Below are 19,304 nucleotides of genomic sequence, written 5' to 3' on the forward strand. Positions count from 1 at the left end.
TTAGGTTACACAGACTTCATATCCAAATCAATTTTTCGCCAATTACCCTTGAAAGAATATAGTGGTTCAAGTTCGAAGAACTTGGTTCGACCGACGTTTTCTAATAAACCGAATCATTGTTGAATTTTCTTTTTATCCTATTCTGCCTACTAGCGCACAAAAACCGATACCAGCACCCACATTCTTTGTGCTTTTGTCCCTTTACAAAAAACACGAATCTACAAAATTCAAAGCGGATTCTTTGTCGTGCCGTTTTATAGATCGTGTCATTATTGACGGTAAACTTTCGTGAGATATATTTAAATATTAAAAAGCGGTTTAACTCACTTTAATGAATATATCGTGTTTGGCGACATGTTTCGAATCAAATTAGTTGATTTATCGTAAGGCCACGAGTGCTCGCGGCGGTTACACTGGGTCGCGGTAAGGGAGGCAAAGTTCTGGGGAAAGGAGGAGCCAAGCGGCACAGGAAGGTGCTCCGTGATAACATCCAGGGCATCACTAAGCCCGCCTTCCGTCGCCTGGCCCGCAGAGGCGGCGTCAAGCGTATCTCCGGTCTGATCTACGAGGAGACCCGCGGCGTGTTGAAGAACGAAAATTCGTCAAAACTTCAATAGGATGTCAATACTAACTAAGGCACGCGCCTTAGCGAATGACACGATCTATTAATATTAACACAACCAAGTGTTTCGACTCGCCTCAATGTAAGGAATGTTTCAATGGTCGATAATTAAGTTTACACTCAACTCTTAAAAGCGCTAAACAGTAGCCATAATAACAAAAGCTTTGCTGATACTTCCTAATTCACTACAATCAGCATGAAAACATAAACCTTACAAAACAGACACGTTAAGTTATACGAGGATTTACGTTTTGTTTTTAAATTCAGAGACGTCCACTTTCGCGAGCGCGAAATTAACATACGATCTCATCCCAGTAGATTAAAAATCTGTGCAAACAGAATCTTCTGACACATAAGACGTTCATATACTAAGAAAGCAATAAATGCACGGCCAGTCTTTACCCCAGTTCGCTGGCCACGATTTTGGCACACTCGTTAACGAATTTACGACGTTGCAATAGTTACGTCAGTATTAAATAATAGAGAATGACCATACAGGAAGTTCGAGGACGCTAATGTATATGATGTGCAAGAGTGCTCGTTAAAATGAATATAGCGTAATGTTGCATGATTGTGACAGTGATAGTGACTTCAGTCAGTTTTCAGTTTGTTAAATTATCGTTTTGAAATAAGCACCACACAGAATGAATACCATATTGTTGTTTGTATATTGAATTTTTACGTAACTATGAAAGGAAATGCCATCAAAAAATTATAAGACTATCGCAAGGGTAGAAGTCTACATGGGCTTTAACCGAAAGTAGACTCGACTACAAAAAACACGAAAATACGTTACGATCGAGACTACTAAATTAAATTAAACTTATGTGAAAATCAAAACATACTTTTGTATGACTTTGACTATATGTCTTTGGGTGAATTAGCAAGGAAAGGAGCTAGTTTTGCAAAGAAATTCCTTTAAAATCTCGAGAAGGATAATTATGCCTGCACAAACACAAACTATGTAACCGATGAAATCATTCCTTACATAATGGCTGCAGATTTCGCTGCCGAATGTATCTACATACGATCTGCACTTGACACGGTGTTAAATAATCAGAGTAAAAATTCAACGCACTGCACACATTTGCCAGTTCTTATGATTAATCTAATTAGATATCGTATAATACGGGTAATAGCCTACTTGCCTCCTAGTCAAATCAGCTTCTTTTTAAGAACTGCCAAAACGAATTCGAACGACTTGTTAGTATGGAATTTATATGAAATCGAATTGAGTGACGTCACGGTCAACTCAGTTACTTTATATATTTCTACCTGACTTATTAAATAGAAATTGGATTTAAAAATAACTTCTCTCCGTGTTTTTCTTATAATTATCTGATGCTCTATTTCGTGCATGGCATAAAATATTTTATTTTTACTACAGTCAAGTTCCCTATACGAGTGGCATTTGTATGATATGGATGAAAAAAAGTTGTATGATGCTGATGCAGTGATTAATTATTAATTGTATTAAATGATATATTTTGGATTTTTTTGACTATGGATCTTATGGATCCTCCAAGAATCATTCCAAATAATGGTTTTTAATATAAACAACATTTGACGATTGTATTTGAGATTTTTTCCATGTTCACTTATTTAAACTCTAATCTTTTAGGCGACGAAGTTGGTGTAACATTGGACATTGGATTATGATTGGGTTGTAAGAAAACTGGGGTTTTATTTAGATATATGGGTACAATAATAAAAACACACAAGTGAACACATCGTAAATGCAATGTCCCGTGCAATAAAGTTTTTATGGCAGCCCTACCTAGCTGTAATGTAGGTCACAGCAAACCGGCATTGGCACTGCGATGCACATACATGTGAAGCTTTTGCACTGTGCGAGGAATTTCTCCATTTCTTGTGAAAACTTTCCTATGTTGTTCGAAGGTCATTCGCCATTCAGTCAATTAGCTGCCATGGAAAGTAACTAGGGTTGAAATGCTGTCTCGAATTTTTCGCATTAAGGGAGTGTTCTGGGCAAAAATGCACGTTAGAATTAGAAACATTTAAGTTTCTTAAAAAGTTAGGTAGTTAACATTAAAAAAAAAAAGACTAGATAAATACTTTTTTTTGAAGATTAGAGTTCTGACAATAAAGGTTCCGTTATAACTATTAGTGTACACTGTACAGAGCCCTTGGTTTGGTGAACTTATCGCTTAAGTTTTAAATAACCGAACGTATAAAATCCTACAACAAAAACCACTGGCAACGTAACATATTAAAGATGTTATCTTTAAAATTGGTCCGTATTCTATTACATACTAACTATTTGTGACTAATCTTAGTGGAATTCGGTCTAAATCACGTAAGCATATTAGTCTTAGTTGCACAAAAAATGTACAAAATCAGCCTAAAAAAACTGCTGATTCTGCATTTTTTTTTCATATTGAAACTTAGTTCAAACTGTTTACTAAGATAGTAGAGATACAAATATAAAAATCAACCAAATGTTAACAACTTTAAACATAATTAATACTTTAGTAAATATGTAGGTTTAATAAGGAACAACATAAAGTACAAAATATGCAAAAACTATGTATGTTGACTGATAACCTGATAAGAATACAGGAGTCGTTTAACTAAACTGTAACAATGTATTATTTATGAGTGTTTAAATTTATTTATTTTCATTGGACTTTAAATAAATTTTATAATTTTTTCTCCTATTAAATATATGACGTAGACACTGAAAATCATCTGAATCAACAATCCTCACCTGACGAATGCTCTTCTTGAACAGTTTAAACTTCATTTTGATCCAACAAAAATATTTTCAGTACCAATATATCACAAATACATCCGAAAAAGATTGATTTCACGCACTTGACCGTCTGCTAACCGATTTCGTTTACGCTACGATGTTTACGACACGCTTTGTAACGCTGTATGTGTACGTGTGGCTGCGTCGAGCGCTCCGCGCCGACTGACTCGACACTCGACGAGGGGTGCCGTGATCGTGATGCGCCTTAACATATGTTTCAGGAAGGTTTATCTATAGCCTTTGGTTTATTGTTTCAGTTTTACGTAAGCGAGACTAATAGTTGTGGAGTTTATTCAGAGATGTTTGCAAATAATTCTTAGTAGTTTGTTATACGATTATATAAACGAGGAATTCTGTTCACTTGAAGAGTCAGAAACTGTGATAGTTATCAGTATCAGATGTGCGTGATTGTGATGTTTGGAAGGGACTGGAAGTCGCCAGCAACACGCTGAAATGAGACCATTTCGTGGCACTTTCTCTGTTTATTTTTAACCCTTCATATTTCAGGCATTATGCACAATTGAACTCTATCACGTTGTAATACGTACAGTTCAAAATCAGGTGTAAAATATTTTATCATTGGCTTATAAAGTCTTAAAAGAATACAAATGAATAAGTTTTGATTGTTTTGATGTTTTATCTTGCTATTGCTAAATCTATTGGACGTGACGTGCTGTTGGAATATTTTCGTACTTTTGTATAGGAATCTTTCAGTTCACTACTACTCTACATACCAGATAACGAGCTGTTATGCTATAGGTAATGATTTTGCGAGAACTACCTTAAATTTTTAGGTTAGTGATCATTTTGGAAAATGAAAACAAGTCAACGACAAAATTGTAAATACTGGCTTTTTCATCAAATCATTCCATTTCTATCGATGATAAAATTTTCAAAACCAGAAATACAAAGTTTTCTAAAGATAATAAATAAGTTACAATACAATACACACCTCAATACAGGAAACAACATAGTATGTATAAATAACAACTTAAGAGGTAAAATAAGAGGCGGTCTTATCGCTAAAGAGCGATCTCTTCCAGACAACCTAGGTAGCGGAGAAAAATAAATTTAACCTTGTAAGTAGGTGCACTAAATGTAGACTTAGAAGTTACGTAAGATTAGTCTACCAGTAAACATCGAAATTAGTTCATAATTAATTAAGTTGCACTCAATACGAGGTCATTGCCCTCAGCTATCTGTAGTGTCGATGCAATGCATTAAAGATGCATAACAAGACAAATATAGAGCAACAATAAGCAATACATTGCTACCGCTGACTCATTTGGATTGTTTTTGTTTTCGATTCGTTATTTTAACATTACAAAAATCTTTACGTGTCTTTTTAATATTAAAAAAAAAACGCTTTTAGAGTAACTATTGCTTATGAAATCAAAAAGAATGTAAGTAATAATAGTTACATATTAGCTGTGATATATGTATTCAAATAGTAAAACATTTGTTTACTGTTCGAGCATAGTAAAGCTACCTCCACCTTGTTATGTTGTTTTTATTTATTAATAAGTATTATATCACAATCGAAAGTCTACTATGACGTGAGCATTAAGCATGCGAACGCATTAAGCGCAAATACTGAGGAGTGACGTCACGGTCAATTCATTTACTTTATATCTTTCTCTTTGACTTATTAAATAGAAATTAGGTTTAAAAATAACTATGTACTGTGCATATTTTTCTACTAATTATGTGGTGCTTTATTTCCTGCACTGCTTAAAATATTTTATTTTAAGTATAGGAAACTAGTCTATTCCATATTAGAAAATCGTTTTGACAGTTCCTAAGAAGCTGATTTGACTAGTAGGAAACTAGCCTATTTAAGAACTGCTTTATGAAGTTATGACACAGACCAATACAACAAGACGGCCCTTACAGGGCGACTCGCGGTCACCAAGCATACGACAAATAAGGTATATAAAAGTTTGAACGCGCGCGACACCGATCAGTAGCGCCCAAGTAAACGACCCGCTAACAGTGTTCGTGTCCGCTCGGGACAAAATCTTAAATAATTTCGTTGCAAACAATGGTCTCTTGCAGCATAAAGTGGTGTGGCAAGTCTTCTAACACTTTCACATATAAAAAAAATGGAATAACATTCCACAGTTAAGTCAAATTAATTATTTTGTTGAATATTGTTTATTATCCGCGGAGTTCATTTATACTGGTCAATATGGCTGTACTGAGCGGCACCGAGGCGCGTCCATCCCTTTTTGCCTAGTTAACAATGCGATATGCTATCCCTTTCACGTAAACGACTAGGGATGGGGCCATGTTAGTTTATGTCTGTTGCGGGAACTTCATACTACCGTTCGTACCATGTGCTACCATTTCATGAAATATAAGAGAAAGCAGATTTTTAATTGTGAATAATTATCTAAAATCTGTAGAGTCTGTAGTGTTATTTAGTTGATTGATTAGTTTAGAATATTTAGTTGTGTAACGCGAACATTTACCAAAAACGTATAAACACAGTGCAAACAAGTTTAGTTTAACCGGCCGCTACTAGATGGCGCCACCGGTACTGGTTTTCCGAGTGAACTTAGCAAGTAATTAAGTGTTCCCGTAGACTTAAAATTCTAAAACCTAGTGCAACATATGTTAACGGGTGCCTAGAATTTTATAGTAATCAAGTCAATACGTAATTCTTAGATAAAATTCGTCAAATTGTTAGTTTGGCCGTACGTCAACAGATGGCGCCACGGGTATCAATATTGTGATATTGAACCCCGATGTTTAAATATTTAAATCATGGGACACGGTTCCCGTAACTTGTATATTTTACTGAAGTAACTAGTAAATGTAAAGATTGTAAATAAGTAGTCAAACATGTAAAAAACAAACAACAATGTTAGTACTAAGATCAACTTATCTGTTACACACAAAGCTCAATAGATGTCGCTGTGCTGTGGCGCATTTCAAAGTTAGTTGTCGCTATTAAGATTTTTCCTGGGATAACGACCTCATGTACTGAACAATGTTTTATTTGAGAAATAGTTAGGAGTCAATTCGTGCACGCCTTATGTACCGTATCGGGACTTTGGTGGACCATTTGACTAAATCTATTATCGCTCCCTTAGCGCTCGACTGCTGTCCTCAAGGACGCTGTACGGCCTTTGATACCTAGTTTACTTACCATAGCCTACCTAGTTACCATTACCTAGTTACTTAGCATAGTGCCGACTGGGAATAAATGCCTAAGTCTGCTACACGCCGTCTTTCACTACGCTCTCGCGCACGCCCCACCCCTCTTCGGATTTTCATCCCCTTACATCTGGCGCCCAACGTGGGGCCGTGCTGTGACGTAGCGAGTCGTATGTCTGTGGTTACTCGTCGAAAAGCTAAACTTTTGGAGGAAGCCATGGCTGTGAGCATGACAGAAAGCCAATTCCAGCAGCTACTGGGAGCCATAGCGTCTGCTGTCGGACCTGCCCCAACTCCACCCAAGTTTGGTTCGTTTGCGAAAAGTACGTTTTCCTGCAACGGCGAGCGAGATTCTGCCTGCGTGCAAATGTTCCTGACAGCAGCTACATGTTTCAAACGTCTCAATGACGCAATATGTAGTTTGCCTCTACAAGCGACCGCTCGAGAAGCGGTGAATGTTGAAGTGCTGCCACCAGCCACAACCACTACCTGTACTGCGACAGCAGCGCCAGCGCCGTCTCCGCCACCGCCCGTCAACACGTGTTATGGGTGCGGTACGCCAGGCGTTGTTAGGAGCAACAACTCAACAACTCAACGCATCAACTTATCTGTTACACACAAAGCTCAATAGATGTCGCTGTGCTGTGGCGCATTTCAAAGTTAGTTGTCGCTATTAAGATTTTTCCTGGGATAACGACCTCATGTACTGAACAATGTTTTATTTGAGAAATAGTTAGGAGTCAATTCGTGCACGCCTTATGTACCGTATCGGGACTTTGGTGGACCATTTGACTAAATCTATTATCGCTCCCTTAGCGCTCGACTGCTGTCCTCAAGGACGCTGTACGGCCTTTGATACCTAGTTTAAGTACTTAGCATAGTGCCGACTGGGAATAAATGCCTAAGTCTGCTACACGCCGTCTTTCACTACGCTCTCGCGCACGCCCCACACCTCTTCGGATTTTCATCCCCTTACAGTTGGTAATTTAACTTAGTAAACGTAAGTAAAAATGCACAGTTTAGTTATTAGTTGGTAGAATGATTTTTATTAAGGTGCTATCACAATCATCATCCTCCTTGCGTTATCCCGGCATCGGCATTCGCCATGGCTCATAGGAGCCTGGGGTCCGCTTTGGCAACTAATCCCAAGATTTGGCGTAGGCACTAGTTTTACGAAAGCGACTGCCATCTGACCTTCCAACAGTTCCAACCCGAAGGGTAACTAGGCCTTATTGGAATTGAGGTCAACATCATAATCAGATATGAAATTTAATCTATGGCCACGTTTCTGGTCCATCAGCAGATCAGCTCCATGATACCATAATATTGCATCGTCACGTGATTTACACAATTATGTGTGCAAAATTTCAGCTCAATCGGTTAAAATTATCTGCTTCAAAAATCGCATGATTTCACCCGAATATACTAACATTGCAAGTTAAATAAAAGCTTTCAAAAACGCCTAACTTGCGCAGTTCTTACCATTACTTGTAGAAATAATACTTTATAACTAAAAAAATATAAATGAGTTAGAAAAACTGCTATAATATTATAATTTGTTGCAAAACAAATTCACCACAGTACTGGTACCGGTACCATTGTCTATAATAGACATGTCCCATTCCCATCCCTACGGCTAATCGTAAAGGCGCGCCATTATTTGAAACGACCAATGGCAGCACCGTGCGCTCCCGCCTCACCCCGCAAGGATTGGTGATTTGCGTCTCGAACAATATCGCTTGCAATAGGCTTCTAGTGGGGTGTTCTGTGAGTTATGAAGACAATAGAACAGTATAGGTAACTATTATGTGTCATTAAATTATATTACTAAACAGACCTATTTGAACCCTGGGAAACCTGCCATAAAACAACATTGAATTATAATTCACCCCTCCATTTTATTGCATCTAAAATTTATGAACCAGGCCGTGCTCATGCATTTATTTGCAAAACATTAATTATATTTCAAATTCTATCTGTGAATACCTGTAATTGGCTTTGTGTTATTATTTAAATTAGCATAATGTTATTTATAACTGTTGGTGTTCCGAAAATAAATAAATAAATAAATAAATAAATATTATGAATATTATAGCTTCGTAAATTCTAAAGCCCAGCCAGCCATATATCATATCCTATACTATCCTATATTTGCCACTGAAATTCTGAAAAGGAGAATAGCATTCCTTCGGATTTTAGAGCGACAATACCAGAATAAGGAGAGTCACAGACCAACCCCTATAGACATCCATTACAAGACGACTCGCGGTCGCCAGCCTTCCTAGTATTTGCACTGATATAAGCGCGGGCGCTCGCCGTGCCCGATCAGTAGCGACCAAGTAACAGACCCGAAAGCAGCGTGTGTTTTTCGCAGTAAAAAAATTGAAAAAGGGTATTTTGATGTCTTAAAGATGTCCACCTGTAGTGTGAAATGGTGTGGAAAGGTAACAAGAAGCTCAAATTTAAAAACAGACGTCATTACATTCCACATAAAAGTCATATTTATAATTTATTCAGAGCCGGCATAGGTCAACTTACATTGGCCACTTACGCGTCAGTACAGGGACAGTCATACTTCTGTCCCTTTTCATCTGGCGCGACTGCCCGCCGTCCTTGAAACGGCCAATCACAGCGCGCTTAACACATTCCCCGCCCGCTCCTCGCACCCCTGGCACTGGTGACTCGTATCGCGAACAAAATATACAAGATTTCTACTCTATAGGAGGTTCTCTGTGAGGAGAGTAGATAGTCAGTGTCCATTTTAGGATTACGTTCAATATCACCCGAAAACCGCCCATTTAAATGCTGACGAGCTATACCTAACTATTTCGGCTCAATGATCTAGAGTGAATCTTGGCGTTCGAAATGAGAGATCGCCACCTGATCGCCAATTCTGCGCAGCCTCTTGCCAGTTACTGACTTAAAGCTGACGCAGATAGCGTAAAATTATAATTAATTTAAACAATTAACTTTGCATGCTTAGTTATTATAGCTAATAATGATGATTTAAAAAATGCATGATATTTTGTATAACTTGACACAACTTTTACCTACTCAGTAGTCAATCAAGAGCAAACATAACTGCCAACAAACTGTTTTGCAGTTTGGCGGTATTTTGTAAACTGTAATATCAATGTAACTATTGTGTCTGAAGAAAATAAATTTAAAAAAAAAGATCCGCCGCGACACTGTTCTCCCAGCGATTCCTGGGTCGACCCACCACCAGGCCACCAGCACAGTATAATAAAGAGTACTATCGTACAGTATGGCCACTCCCGCTCCCCGCTGAAAGTGCCGCCCACCCCCTCTCGGTTACCGCCTGTCAAAAACGCGAACAGTCGACCTGTCATATATCTCGATACACGAGCTTATAATGTGTGCTAGGAACGCGCTTCTTTCATATATTTGATCGCCAGTGTCCGAGATATGCCACCAGCCACCAGACCCAAGAACGATCTTTCGCCACAGCCCGATCGTTTCCGATTTGTCAGTTGATAAAACGATGTAACTAACCATATGGCTACGGATTTAATCAATAATTCTACAGCTGTGTTTAAAATATCTAGTGTAACATACTAGAACCCCGAGCGTAGTGAAAGTTATCTTTCGCTGCGTTTAGGATTATACGCCCTCAATATAAATATGTCATTTTACACTCCCTTGTGACACAATCTGCTATTATCTCTTACATCAATAAAGCTATGGGACACCCTTATGCGATAAATGTCAGCATAAGGTGGGGGCAGCTCAGTGAAAGGTTTGATAAAACTGTGACCTACAGATAACAGAAGGGTGGTTCTCAAATAGTGAGGAATTAAACGTAAGACTTACCTCGTGATCGGGCCCTGGTTTTGATGCCAATCTCGCTTCTGTTAGCTGGTTCTTCAAGGCCCTGAAACAACATGGATATTTTAGCTCTTCAACATTCACCCATTTTGTTATTAGCAGCGTTGCCAGACGGTCACTAAGTCACATTTTTCTAGACTTTTGGCATGGGGCATGGGAGTAGCGTCACGGACTTTAATCGTTGATCCACTTCTAGCTCATTTTATACTGGACACGTTAACTATGAGATAACAAAATTATTATAACATCCAAATGGCTCAATAATGAAAGTCCTTGAGTGTACCTACACCTACTAACGATGTTCGGGCAATTTTTGGCAAGGCACAGTAGCGTAGTCAACGTCGCATTGACCGTCGCCTTAAACGACGTGCGTTACGTTGCTTAGCAAGTTTAACTAGTAACTAACTCGCTTAAAAGCCCGTTACAATAGAACACAAGTTACACAAGTAGTGTACGTTCTGTCGATATGCAAAGGTCTTATCTCCTAGTGCTACTCACATGTATAGTTCCTCAGCGAGACGCAGTGCTGTAGCGGGGTCAACGTCGCGCTGACCGTAGCTTTGAAGGACGAACTTGTTGCTCGTACTTCGCCCGAGTGGCTTAGCGGGGTATGGTGACAATAAAACTACTATGTAGGTCCATGTGTCACATAGATCCTTATCCTCCTACTCACATGTATAGTTCCCCAGCCTGGCGCGCTTGTCGCTCGCGACGGCGCAGTGCTGTAGCGTGGTCAACGTCGCGCTGAATGTAGCTTTGAAGGACGTGCTTTTTACTCGTATTTCACTCGCGTGGAGCGGGTTTAGTAATGAACTCGCTTTAAAGTCATAATAGAACTCCTAGGTCCATAACTCCATATGTCACATAGATCCTTATCCTCCTACTCACATGTATAGTTCCTCAGCCTGGCGCACTTGTCGCTCGCGACGGCGCAGTGCTGTAGCGTGGTCAACGTCACGCTGACCGTAGCTTTGAAGGACGTGCTTGTCGCTCATACTTCGCCCGCGTGGCTTAGCAGGTTTAGTATCGAACTCGCTTTAAAGTTATAATAGAACTCCTAGGTCCATATGTCACATAGATCCTTATCCTCCTACTCACATGTATAGTTCCTCAGCCTGGCGCGCTTGTCGCTCGCGACGGCGCAGTGCTGTAGCGTGGTTAACGTCGCGCTGACCGTAGCTTTGAACGACGTGCTTGTCGCTCATACTTCGCCCGCGTGGCTTAGCAGGTTTAGTATCGAACTCGCTTTAAAGTCATAATAGAACTCCTAGGTCCATATGTCACATAGATCCTTATTCTCCTACTCACATGTATAGTTCCCCAGCCTGGCGCGCTTGTCGCTCGCGACGGCGCAGTGCTGTAGCGTGGTCAACGTCGCGCTGAATGTAGCTTTGAAGGACGTGCTTGTTACTCGTACTTCACTCGCGTGGAGCGGGTTTAGTAATGAACTCGCTTTAAAGTCATAATAGAACTCCTAGGTCCATAACTCCATATGTCACATAGATCCTTATCCTCCTACTCACATGTATAGTTCCTCAGCCTGGCGCGCTTGTCGCTCGCGACGGCGCAGTGCTGTAGCGTGGTTAACGTCGCGCTGACCGTAGCTTTAAAGGACGTGCTTGTCGCTCATACTTCGCCCGCGTGGCTTAGCAGGTTTAGTATCGAACTCGCTTTAAAGTCATAATAGAACTCCTAGGTCCATATGTCACATAGGTCCTTATCCTCCTACTCACATGTATAGTTCCTCAGCCTGGCGCGCCTGTCTTTCGCGACGGCGCATAAGCGAAGCGCAGTGCTGTAGCGTGGTCAACGTCGCGCTGACCGTAGCTTTGAAGGACGTGCTTGTCGCTCGTACTTCGCCCGCGTGGAGGCTTAGCGAGTTACCTGTATAGAGAAACGGGAAACAGATTAGTGCAAGGTAATAACAGATTTCAGACCTGCTTACATAAGCTGCATTTTATCGCGCGACTCGCGAGCAAGAGGGCAAGTAGAGTAGCTGGTCAAATAGTTGTAAACGCAGAGGATTAATAAGGTAGAAAATAAGCAAAAAATAACTCTATATGTATAGTATTGTAAGTGTATCTGATAATAAACCTAAAGATATTATTATATCTTCTTAAAGACCTAAAGATTCAATAATATTTGTATACTTTAATCGGCGTAAATTTGCGATCCATTAACATGGATGTGTCAAACGAGGACACTTCAATATCGCTTACCGCTAAACGCATTTAACCTTCGTGTGTGGTAAGCAAATTGTGTTCAAACCTCAAAAGTACTGCAGATGTCAAAAATACGTTCTCGAAAATTGAACTCCCACGTTCAGTCAAATTTTGCAGGCCCACTTTGTCAGTAAAAGGCGACAAATAATAAAAATATAGGCGAAAAGATTTGGGGCGCGATGAGAGCTGCGCGCTCTTTTGCGCGTTAAGTCTCAGGAAGCAATATTGTTGTGTTGTATTGTGTTTAACAGCTCGTGTGCGATCAAAGCGGGCCACGCACAGCGCTGGCGATACGCTTCGATCGCGCCCCGCTCACGCCCAGCCCTCAAAACGCTCCTTTATTGCTGAGACTAGGTTTCGGTTGTTCTTGCCCGCCACGGGCGATTTAACAGCGGCCAGTCGTCTGTGGCGCCTGTATGGTGCGTTCATAAGTGATTGAAAGCGCTCGTTCACCCCCGTGAGGATAACTACATCCAAACATTTTCAAAGTATAGTATAGCATTCAGACGCCGCGAGCGACGAGCCGTCAGAACGACCGAGATCTCAGGGTCGGTTGCACAAAACTGTCCGTTTTTACCGAATTCATCGTTTGCATTTTTCTGTTTGCATGGGAATTTCCATAGACTTTTGCTGTGTGACGTTGATGTACTAACTGTGTTTGATGCAACTGCCAACTGGCCCTTAGTAAAGTATGTTAACATTATTGTCAAGTAGCCCACCCTTACCATCAGCTAATTCAACAGCGTCTATAGCCTCGGTGACGTCATCAGCGATCTCCGGCAGCTTGGCGACACACATGTCGAAGTACTGTTGCAATTGTGTCGACTGTTTCGATAGTAGTTCGCCGTATGTGTCCAGTTCGGCTATCTTTTCGGCCAGCCGGCGAGATGTGCGTCCTGTAAAGAAAAATAAATGAATGTCCGTATTATTGGATAAGATTACTGATTCAAAATATTGTCAATAAAAATATAATCATTGGCTTATGGTTCTTAAGATATCCTCCAACATTGTAAGTCTATCATTAGGTATGTGATTTATTAAAGATCGTGCGCGTCGTAAAATTAAATTTCGTACTGACATTTATTAAACATACATGCCATGCGCAAACTATATTCGTTCTTGTATTCTTAAAACTGAAAAAATCTCATAATTTACCTTTACCTAATATACATTTTGTGGTCACGTTTTTATAACCTTAAATGGTTAGAAGGCATTTAAGCCGGGGAAAACCTAGTAGATAATTATGTATTAGCGTCGTGACGCTAATACACACTGCACACGTACAGTCAACCAATTGGAAGTATTGGAACCCTAGGCCACTCTACAACCATGTCAAAATGACAAGCAGTAAGAGATTTCTTACAATCTGATTTATAACGTCACTATGACATAGTTCTACAGAGGCCTAGGGTTCCAATTGGTTGACTGTACATATGCCTATATATCATAGTATAGGCATGTTACTCGTAGTTTTAATAATTTACATGTGTCCCTAGCTTTTGCACTTTAAGAATAAATCAATAAAAGTACAAAATTACCACTATTCATTTCTAAACCACAATACTGTACTTAGCAACAAAAATAACTTAAAGAAAAAAAAATACTAGCTCATGATGCTTGTGAAGGTGCAATTTAATTAAATATACAATGGAACTAAGTTTCCATCTGATATTAAGACTATTTTATATATATAGTTGAAAATTCAACTCTTTCTTAGCCCCCGTAAAGAATTTCCGAACGGTACCTCATGTCCTTTTGGTAAATTATATTTTAAGAGAAATAATAACAATTCACAACTCAGATCTATACATTATGGTTTCAAAAAGGCACGATTACAGACCTAAAAATAAACAATAGTTGATTTCACGCCGGGCACAGGACGAATTCCAGTGTTATCTCAAAGTCATATCAATGAGGTTGGTATGACAGACGCCAGCGTAGCGAACGGATTTAATTGCCGGTTCATTGTAACTGGCGAGCAGCAATAATAAAGCATTATAACTATAGCCATTAAGCCTTAAGTTGGAAGTTTAAAGACAACTTTAAGTCATGTTATAATTCCCTAGCTACCTACTTATTATGCCGTAGTATACAATTTACCTTGATTTAGGCATTTGCAATTGTTTTATGTTATTTCTACTCAAAACCACGACCTATTTTGATCTTTATGGGAGAAAATAAACGTCTTGACATTTACATTTAGGCTACTTGCCTTCTTGTCAAATCAGCTTCTTCTTATGAACTGTCAAAACGAATTTGAACGACTTGCTAAAATGGAATTTATATGAAATTGAATTGAGTGACGTCACGGACAACTCAGTTACTTTATATATTTCTACCTAACTTATTAAGTAGAAATTGGATTTAAAAATAACTGCTGTCCATGTTTTTCTCATAATTATCTGATGATTTATTTCGTGCATGGTATAAAATATTTTATTTTAACTACAGTCCAGCCGGCGTATCATGCTTCCAATTTTATCACTTATCCACGTGGATAAGACATCTGTCACGCTTTGGCAAGTATGTCAGTGTGAGAGTGACAGATGTCTTATCCACGTGGATAAGTGATAAAATTGGAAGCATGATACGCTGGCTGTTCCCTATTGTCAGGTGACAAACAAAACAAAAGTCAAAAATACAAAAAAGTAATAAAAAAAAGTTAAGCAAAGCTCAACCTTGTGTTAACACTACTTCGGTTCGCGTTGGCTGTGCACTTGCAGTACAGTCACCACTGTCACCAGCAATAATTTTAATTTATAACTTTTCCACAAAAATATGTGACACGCTCTTACGGCTTTACAGATATTTTTGCGGCCTTTGTTGTGTCACATATTATTGCTGGTTACTGTAGTACTTAGAGACTTTTTGACACCCGACGATATTATGATTTATGTCGTAAATTCAAGCATGGACTGACACGCGACAGCGCATGTTATACGAGAGTGCCAGAACGCTAAACAATAGACTAACAGCAGGACTTTCGTGTGGTTAGTCCTCGAATCGTAAGTATTCTAATCAACCACATTAATCCTGTAATATGTATAAAAATAATCTTACCATGAGAACCCGTCGACTGTAAAGATGTGACGGATCCGTGACGCCGCAAACCACCGCCATTAGAACTGCTGTCTGAGCTTGTGCCATATCCGGACTCCACCTGAAGAGAGGAACCACTTTGTTTTCAGAAACGGCAATGAAAATACTTACAAAAACATACACATAATAAAAGTAATACATAAAATTAACTAGTAATACATAAAAGTCATGAATTATAATAGTATTTTATATTTTAGTTCACATTGGTTTCCGTGTCTCGAATTCGAAAGCACACTTCGCGCGTAGTCTCATGACGTCATGACATTAGTTTTAATTTTGTTACAATACAATTGACTAATTTAGTAGTCGTTTAGGTTGTAGATCGTATCTTAAAATAGACATACTCATACTTACATACAGATACAACACATATCCAAAAAACATTACCCTAAATACAATCTCCCTTTTATTTAATACGATAGGTATAAGGATAGAACAGACTTTTCCGTTTCCCTATAACTTTAAAATGAGTTTATCGTTTATTGTTACTTTTCCTCGTATACACAATAGGTATAAACGTCACATTTTCAAGTACCTGCTCCACTTATCATACTAGTCATCATATTGAAATCTTCGTCGATACGATTGATAAACTGATAAAACGTATGGAAATGCTTCGAGTGCACAATAGCGTGTTTAGTCTGTGACTCACAACCGAAATCGTAATTCAATTACGATTGATTACGGTTATATGTGTTACATTAGTAGCTCTGCGATACAGATGTTACGCATTACTAAGCGAATTAATACAATGATAGAAACTCGACAAACTCGTAAATAACTCCAGGACATCCACTTTAAATTCAGTAAAGGAAAATATTATGGAATAACCTTGACAGGAAAGTGGCGGTTTCATGTTATATGCAAATAACATGATTGTTCGATGTTTACGACTATAAACAGATGTAGGTACCAAGTTGCTGCTATTGCAGTAGTAGGTACTTTATTTCATACTCACTTATGCCCATGACAACGTCAGAGTTGAATCATACGACGATTGGCAAAGAGATAAAAATATATATGTATATTATGCTGCGTCTTAGTCTTTTTCGCGGGGGGAATAGGAATTACCACTTTCAATGAATATTGAACCTCTCTCCCGTTCGTCTTCGAGGCCGGGATTGGAATGCCTCACGGGTTTCACACAGACTTGGCCTACCAGCCGAGGTGTAAAGTCCCCTTCTATCTATCCCTTATCTCTTCAAAGCCCTATGTCTACTTCAAAATCTAAATATGTGAGTGTGTTCGGTAAAACGTCCCACTTTGCCAATCTATAAAGCCGCTCTGTCAGTTTATTCATATAAAGATACAAGAAAATCTCGTCTTTATTCACAAAGTGGGATGTTTTACTAAACACACTCACATATGATATGTGCCATATTTTCTAAATTGGTTTGGCAATTCAAGCATGAATAGGTAAAAGCTACTTTGCATTTGTGAGTAATTTTTCATTGTTTATTACAAGACTATGAAATTGTAAAAGCCAGTAGTTCGTTAGTTAGTTCGTTAAATTGAACTAACGAAAAAAATGTAGGTATTACACATACACCAATAATTTGGTGCCTATGTTATAGATATCTACAGTCTAAGCTACAATAAATGATAACTTGGTTAGTGAATCATAGACCTCTAATTGTTTTAGATAATTAACCAGATTTCACCAACTTTCTTATGATAATGAGACAATTTCTCATTTTTCATGTACCTTGCATCCTAATCCAACACCACCTGACTCAGTGGCTACATTATCAATTAAAGCCTGCAGATAATAGGATTACCTTAATACTTATATCTTATCTGTTGTAGGAAATAAGCAGGCTAATCATAAGTGTACTTCATAAGAGTATTTCTTGAAGTTTATAATAGGTATTGATTATTAAAACCTCTAGTTCCCCTTGAAACTATAAGCTCAATGTGTTGTTTCTCACATGCATTTGAATTTTATATGAAAATGGCTCAATTAAATGGGGTAATAAATTAATATTGTTATAGGTCATGTAAATCATTATGAAATTTCTGATAATGATCTATGCAGGTTAATATGTGTTAACAGTACATGTTACTATTATGGAAGAATATAACACAATAAAATTCATTATGATTATATAATCGGAGCCATCTACATGGTTCAACTTTGCATTTTAGAGCCTAATTTAACATGCTTATTGTAGGTACATTAGAAATCAAGAAATCCAAAACTGTTTTAATTGCCACATTGGAGGTGTTAACTGCTGATCTAAAATGCAATTTATGCTTAACTTTGAATAACACTAATAGTCGCAACAAGTGATTTTAATGCAAAATTCATGAGTAGTCCACAAATAATTTAGAAGAAGAGTACTTCTTGTCAGACCAATTTCCATCTTATTTACATTGCATTGTGATCTAGTCTTCATGATCATTCAACTCATAACCGCTTATGATAGAACAATCACAGGTAATTAGTGGAATTACCTAGTCGTGACCTGTTGTTAATTACATAGCTCTTGCATTTTAAGTTAGCTATTCTTTGGGATTGTATACCCTTCAGGCCATGGCTATTGGTCACCTAATTATGTTTGTAATAGCAAAGTTGATTATACCGAACATAGTTGAAAACAGTTATGATTTGTTGATTTGATATCGCGTTTACAAGCTTGGCACGCCACGAGAAACATATTGGGCCCACTCATATTCCCATAGCTTCTAAAATATTTGATTACTACTTGAAACAATTCAGGATTAGAGTACTCGCCTTAAATGACTCCAAAACATCAATCCACTGCTGTTTCTCTTCGGGATTCGAAGCTCGCAAATACCACACGCAATCACTGACTGATACATCAAAACGACAGTCGTCAAACTCGTGAGGCTGCAACAAAAGCTGGATTCATCAAACTAATAGGAGGTAATAAAAAGCTATCACAAGGCCGTACGGAATTAAATATCTTAAAACACTTGTTTATCTATTAAATGGTATCGGAGTGAGTAGGAAGGAAACCAGTCATTGCAAGGGCAAATACAGTTTTTGTGCGGTTAGGATACGGACGAGTAATTAATTATATTTACCTTAACTTTGGCTTTTTTAGACATAAGGCACCGCGACATCCAAGATTGCTCTCTAATTCGCTTTTGTAATAGGATAAAGTTGAATCCTTCAAAACAATAAACCTGTCCTGCCAACCGTGGATATAGTTTGTCCATTTACTCAGGTATCCACGAAGCTCAGCATTGCCGCCTTCCTCGATGTCTGAGGTATCACTCACAGTTAAATTATCTTCAGACATTTTGAAACCAAATTCACAGGTATTTTACATAAATTCTACACGAAAAAAAGTAGAAAATAAAAATAACAACAAATATCTGACCGTCAGCGACGACGAATGAAAAGTTGCACAGATAATGACACAACATCAACAATTTGTAAATAGTGACGTACTAAATAATTAGAAAGGCAACACAAAAAGTTTGAAAAGTTACATTGGGATCGATTACGAACATTGTCGATTCGATACTTACTTACCAATCGATTTTATACTTTAGTTCTAAGCGGCGCAGTATCAACATGGCAACATCGTAGTTTTAAGCACGTTGTCGCAGTGCG

The 19,304-nt window shown here is 38.5% G+C and overlaps 1 protein-coding gene across 3 annotated transcripts in view; it reads right to left on the minus strand.

The window, feature by feature from the left end:
* Positions 1-19,092, minus strand: part of LOC125234462 (ceramide transfer protein-like) — a 39,505-nt gene extending 20,413 nt beyond the window's left edge. Inside the window, exons 1-6 of one of the 3 annotated variants that reach the window (XM_048140717.1) lie at positions 18,770-19,092; positions 18,456-18,572; positions 15,683-15,782; positions 13,348-13,518; positions 12,134-12,284; positions 10,386-10,446 (exon numbers count right to left, since the gene is read on the minus strand). In XM_048140717.1, coding sequence (XP_047996674.1) covers positions 10,386-10,446; positions 12,134-12,284; positions 13,348-13,518; positions 15,683-15,782; positions 18,456-18,572; positions 18,770-18,904 — 735 coding nt within the window. In that variant the 5' untranslated portion in view covers positions 18,905-19,092. Of the gene's footprint in view, positions 1-10,385; positions 10,447-12,133; positions 12,285-13,347; positions 13,519-15,682; positions 15,783-16,075; positions 16,160-16,256; positions 16,275-18,455; positions 18,573-18,769 lie in introns of those variants that run through there. The other 2 variants (XM_048140719.1, XM_048140718.1) reach the window with 2 other exon arrangements.
* Between the last annotated feature and the right edge of the window lie 212 nt (positions 19,093-19,304).

Source organism: Leguminivora glycinivorella, chromosome 16 (assembly GCF_023078275.1).
Source record: "Leguminivora glycinivorella isolate SPB_JAAS2020 chromosome 16, LegGlyc_1.1, whole genome shotgun sequence".
NCBI classification, from domain to species: Eukaryota; Metazoa; Arthropoda; class Insecta; order Lepidoptera; family Tortricidae; genus Leguminivora; species Leguminivora glycinivorella.